Genomic DNA, 6,000 nt, shown 5'->3' with positions numbered 1-6,000 from the left:
TTTTAAAACTCCAGGACAATCAGAAAAGAATGGAAGGGGTAACAGAAAACCAATTAATTGGGCTTCGAGTATTGTCACTTATTAGCCGCAGCGTTTTAGTAGTCTTCTGACCTGTCTACATTTGTTAGCTCCAGTTTCATTTGTTGCCCACAATTAATTTTTAGCTGGCTTTTGTCCTTTTCACTTCCACATTTCCCGAATTCTTAAGCGGGTGCCTGCAGAGCTCCGGAGACTTGGGCGTTTGGATATCAGTTTACACGTAACCTTCAGTAAATAATCCGTCAGGGACCCACCCATTGCCTCTCCTCCTTCCCTCTTCGAGGGACAAGTCATCCCCCGCCTTCTCTCCCGGGCAGCGCGGCCGGGATCCAGAGCCCTAGGCTCCTTAACTTCGTTGCTGAAGTTTGCTTTCTGTCCATTGAGAGCCATGCTTCGAGTGATTGTGGAATCTGCCAGCAATATCCCTAAGACGAAATTTGGGAAACCGGATCCTATTGTTTCTGTTATATTTAAAGGTAAGGTCAAGTTTGCTTGTTTTTCTCCAGTCCTGCTTTGGAATGTTAGTTTCTTGGGTCTACACATTCTCTGAAAGTCTGCGATTGATCAAATCCTCTGGGGCTATAGCTGGAATTTGTTACCTGTACAGGTCAGGGGAGAGGACCGATTCCTGTGGAAGGCATTTGATTTTCCGCAGGGCTTTGAGGCTCATTGGATGACCGGATGTTTGAATTCTAATAGCCCTTGGAGTAAACCATGTACCAACTTTCAAGTATCAAAATGTTCTGGGAAAAAAATAGTTCTGTGTTGGTCCAGATTAAGAGTTTCAGTAGTCTTGGATACATTTTTATTGCCTCTGCCTGTGAGAAATGGATAAAGGAGGAAAAAGCACAATTAAGTTGTTTGAAGTATCATTACTTGGTAAAACAGCCCTTTGCTGCTTTTATTGTCACTGGGCTTCTGGGAGGTGGAGTAAAGGTATTGTTTTGGTTTGTTTCATGTTCTTTTGTGCCTCTTTGTAGTTGTTCTTCATTTCTCCAAAGTTATGGTGTTTTGTGTGTTCCATCGCTTTTATTTATTTATTTTTTGTTCCGTTGCTTTTAAACTGCTCCTAGAGGAAAGAGCTCTGAACAATGCAAATTTGCAGTTTAGGCATCTAGTTTGGACTTGCTCTAGTGACTTAGAAATCTCTGGATGTCAGTTTTCTCTTGCAAAACAAATGAGGCGGGTGTAGACTAGATCATCTTTTAAAGGCTTGTTGTAATTCCGACAGGTGATATTTCTTGACATTTAATTGCAATGGAGGGGGACAGGAGTGGTTGGAGGGATGGCGCACTCTCAGCCATGGTAGGTCATTCCAGTTTGGGCTAGAGTGATGTGTCTAAAGCTGAATTTAGGAGCTTTAGCCGGTTCTGTTTGTCCAAGGTCATTGGTAAGATTGCCAGTTCACTCCTTGGCAGGAAAAATGAAAGGGAGTGAGAGAGGAGGGCAGAAAAAGTGGGAGCCTTGATGGGTGTGTGGATCCTGATCAAACCTCAGCACGTTTCTCTCTCACTACTTCTCCCTTCCAGTTTCTGAGTAACCTGTGCCTTTTTTCTTTCTTTTGTCCATTTTATCTCTGTTCCTCTTCTGAAATTTCCGCCTCTGAGATGAGCAGAGAAATGAAACCCAAAGCTGCCAAATGATTGGTTAGTTAAAAAAGATTTGGGAAACAAAAGCTGGATTCTTAATGTACAACATAGTTAAGAATCTGGTTAGTGAGTATCACGTACTTCTGTTACATCAGGGTTCCCCTGCATGTGTTCTTTTAAAAAATCTTTTTCTTTTTTAATTTTCAATTTTATTTTTATTGCAGTTACATTGATTTGCAACATTTTATGTTTTATATAATATTCTATTTCTACTTCTGTATGTACTGCAGCATGCTTACCACCAAATATTTAATTTCCATTCTTCATTACACAGTTGATCCCCGTTACACATTTTGCCTTCCTCCCCTCCCCTCCTGGTAACTGCTACTCTGTTTCTATATATACGTGTTTTGGGTTTTCTTTGTTTTTTTTTTCATTTGGTTTGTTCATTTGTTTTTTATAATTTTGCATATGAGTGAAATCATATGGTGTTAATATTTGTCTTTCTCTGTTTGATGTATTTCATTTAGCATAATACCCTCAAGGTCTATCCATGTTGTTGCAATGGCGAGGTTTTACCATTTTAAAAAATTCCTGAGTAATACTCCATTGCATATCTATATATACCATATCTTCTTTATCCATTCATCCATTGGTATGCACTTAGGTTATTTCTATATCTGGGCTATTGTAAATAATGCTGCAGTGAACACAGGGGTGCACATGTCTTTTCAAATTAGTGTTTGTTTATTCTTTAGATAAATGCCAGAAGTGGGATAGCTGAATTACGTTGCAGTTCTATTAATTTTTTGAGGAATCTCTAGTCTTTTTCATAGTGACTGGACTAGTTCACATCCCCACCAACAATGTATGAAGGTTCCCTTTTTCCACATTTTCACCAACACTTTTTATTTCTCACCTTTTGGATAGCAGCCATTCTGATAGATATCTCACTGTGGCTTTGTAAAAAAATTTTTCTTGAAGCAGTTACATAATTGGGACATAAGATGGAAAGTTTTTTTCCTTCACCATTGACATGTAAAGACATGTAAAAATATGTTGGGTTCAATCTGGTAATGTCATGGGGCAAGTCATATAGATTGTAAAGGAAGTGGAATATAACACTATATTGAAATCTGACTTATTTGTCTGGAGTGAGTATGTATTGGTCAAAAATTTTAAATGACTAAAATTATGTCTGCCTAAGGCTGTGAACATAAATACTCTACTGAAAGTGGAAAACTTCAGTTAATGTGGGCCAATATAGGTTATCTAAATTATTACATTTACTAGATTATTTAGCTTCAGGCTCTTTTCTAGTCTCCTTTGGTTGTATAAGTTGAATGGTAAAGTCATTCATTTATTCACCTGACAAGCAACCTAATGGAAGAAACAACTCAGCTCCCGCGTAGGAGTATCTGGACTCTGGCTAATGTTGATAGAATAGCTGATGATCCAGATTTAACCAGCCAGGTCTCAAATTTCTCCGTTGTGGAATCATGGGAACTGATCTTGAGATTTCTTTCAGTTTTAAGGTTCTATAATTTTACAGTTCCATGTATTGAATAACTGCTCTCAGCAGGGTATGAAAGGCATTGCTTTAGGCACTAAAGCAGATATAATAATGACTATGGCATTTTTCTTGCTTTCAGTCTATTCCAATCGTTTAAGATATTGGTGATAGCAAACCCTTTCCAGGTGTGCCTTCCAATTTTGAGCACTGGGTAAGTAAGATTGAGTAACATTCTGTTCTGACAGAATTGAGGATACTGATATCACCATAAATCCATCAGCTGGAATGGAGCAAAACCAGATGTGCTTCATGGGGTGGCGTGAGTGAGAAATGAGGAGAGTAAGATGTGAAAAGCCCTAACAGGTTCAAGACAGCACCCAAGAAAGCCCCTGAGTTTACTGAGTGTATAGTTTTGCCTCTTGAGTGCATAAAACAGCAAGATCTGGCAGTAATCAGCACTTCTCTTTTCAAGCTGTAGGACTGTAGTCAGAATGGCTAAGTGCTGGGAGTGTTAATGGTGATGGCTGTGTAGACACTGAGCCCCCCTGTAGAGTTTAGCTGGGAACGTGCTGTACTGACAGCCAACTGGCTTAGAGTTGACTTCAGTCTCTCATGTTCATTCCCCTTCTGAGGCTGAAGTCAGGACCTTGTATGAACCAGCAGGATCTGAGGATTCCTGAAGTCCCTGTGGTGTGGATGTCATGGATACTTAGCAGTGCAAAAGGAGAGAGTTTTCACATTCTTAGGGTGCACTGGGTTCTGCAAGCCAACTCTGGATCGGAAGAGCAGAGTGCTTGTCAGTCTGTGGTGGCCATTCTCCCTTGAGTCTCACACAGACAGCCAGGCTGTGAGACTAATCTAGTTGAAATTAGATTAGACAGACTTCTGAGGCCTCTTCCAACGCTTAGACTTTATGATTCCCCCGAACATTACAGATGAAAAAAGTTTGTTTAATATTAAAGATTTTTAATTAAAAAATATATGCATGTAGAAATAAAACCGACTAACAATCCAAAGGAGATTATACAACTAAAAAGTGACAATTCTCACCACGTCCCTCCTTTCTCTCCAGTCTTGCTACCTAGGGGTAACTACTCTGAATAGTTTGATATGAATCCTTTCTGATTTTTTGCTAAAGAGTTGTAAGTTTGCTGCTACTGCTTCTGCTAAGTCGCTTCAGTCATGTCTGACTCTGCACGACCCCATAGAGGGCAGCCCACCAGGCTCTGCCGTCCCTGAGATTCTCCAGGCAAGAACACTGGAGTGGGTTGCCATTTCCTTCTCCAGTGCAGGAAAGTGAAAAGTGAAAGTGAAGTCGCTCAGTGGTGTCTGACTCTTCGTGACCCCATGGACTGCAGCCTACCAGGCTCCTCCGTCCATGGGATTTTCCAGGCAAGAGTACTGGAGTGGGTTGCCATTGCTTTCTCTGTGTAAGTTTGCTAAAAAGTTGTGATTTTTTGCTAAAAGTCGTAAGTAGCTACTCCCTGTTAGCAAGGAGGCTGCAATGGATCCTTATAGTGGACCTCCTTGTAAAAGTGAACATTTCTGAAAGACAGATTCCCTGGTGTTTGTATGTGTGTATATGTCTGTGTATGTATATGTGTGTGTTTCTTTTCTTTTAAAGGCAGTCTTGCTGACTATTGCCGATGACTTCCATTTGGCTAGTCTCCTGCCTCTGTGTCAAATCTCTTGAAAAGATTGGTTGGAAGGAAATTTTCTTGCACACTTTTATATTGTTGTACTTTTACAGTGTGGCAACATTATGTCCATATTCAACATTTGACTCCCAAAGAGCATAGTTGTAGCAACTACTAACAGTTATCTCATTTGTCCTTATCACGTCCATTCCATCAGCCAGAATTTTCTCACTTCTGGTCTTGTGTAGCTCTTTGGGGTCTCTGTGGAATAGCTACTGCTTAGTCCAGATGTCACTAAAGAATTGTCATGTTATTGCTTATTTTTCCAGATATTTGTTATTTCATCTGGACATGTTTTGAGACTGAAATCCTGGTATTTCTAGGGTACCCCTGCATTGAGCTTATCAACTTTGTAGTCTTGAGGAAACCACTTAGCCTCTCTGAGAATCCCTTTTTCCTCTTTTGAAAAATGGGCCTCTGGTGGCTTATCTGAAAGGAAGTAGATTTGTGAAATTCCCCAAAGATTGTGATTTATGCAATAGAGAATTCTCTATTTTTAGCAAACACTACTTAGCTACTTGAAAATTTGAAAAAAAAAGTTGAGTTAGGAAAGTGATATTTTAAGTAAAGGGAAAAGCTAGGAAATTCCAATTAAGAATGGTGAAGTATGATGGGAGAAAGATCCAGTGAGTCTCATTCGCTATCATCTGTGAAGGTACCTAGTGAGTGGCCCACACGGTGACCTGGTTTACCCAGACTATACTGTGCTGTGCGTGCTTAGTTGCTCAGTCGTGTCCAGCTCTTTGAGACCCCATGGACTGGAACCCACCAGGCTCCCCTGTCCATGAGGATTCTTCAGGCAAATACTGGAGTGGGTTGCCTCATGCCCTCCTCTAGGGGATCTTCCCAAGCTAGGGATCGAACCTAGGTCTCCCGCATTGTGGGCAGATTCTTTACCATCTGAGCCACCAGGGAAGCCCAAGAATACTGGAATGGGTAGCCTATCCCTTCTCCAGGGGATTTTCCCGACCCAGGAATCAACCGGGGTCTCCTGCATTGCAGGCAGATTCTATACCAGTTGAGCTACCAGGGAAGACCCTACTGTAGGGCTAGTCAAAGATTCCCACTGGCACAAACTGACAAGCAGGCCATATTGGTACTCTGACAGAACTACTGCGTTGCTTTTACGAAACACTCTGGGAAGCAAAACTGTTCAAGGTAT

At 41.0% G+C, this 6,000-nt stretch overlaps 1 protein-coding gene across 1 annotated transcript in view; it reads left to right on the top strand.

Annotated features, from left to right (window-relative positions):
• Window positions 1-427: 427 nt before the first annotated feature.
• The window catches only part of MYOF (myoferlin), a 175,569-nt gene continuing 169,996 nt past the window's right edge, over window positions 428-6,000 (top strand). Inside the window, exon 1 of the mRNA XM_052661026.1 lies at window positions 428-515. Within this exon, the coding sequence (XP_052516986.1) occupies window positions 428-515 (88 nt within the window). The remainder of the gene's footprint in view (window positions 516-6,000) is intronic.

The sequence above is a fragment of the Budorcas taxicolor genome, chromosome 23 (genome assembly GCF_023091745.1).
Source record: "Budorcas taxicolor isolate Tak-1 chromosome 23, Takin1.1, whole genome shotgun sequence".
Classification (NCBI taxonomy): Eukaryota; Metazoa; Chordata; class Mammalia; order Artiodactyla; family Bovidae; genus Budorcas; species Budorcas taxicolor.
This window is presented reverse-complemented; position numbering and strand designations above follow the sequence as displayed.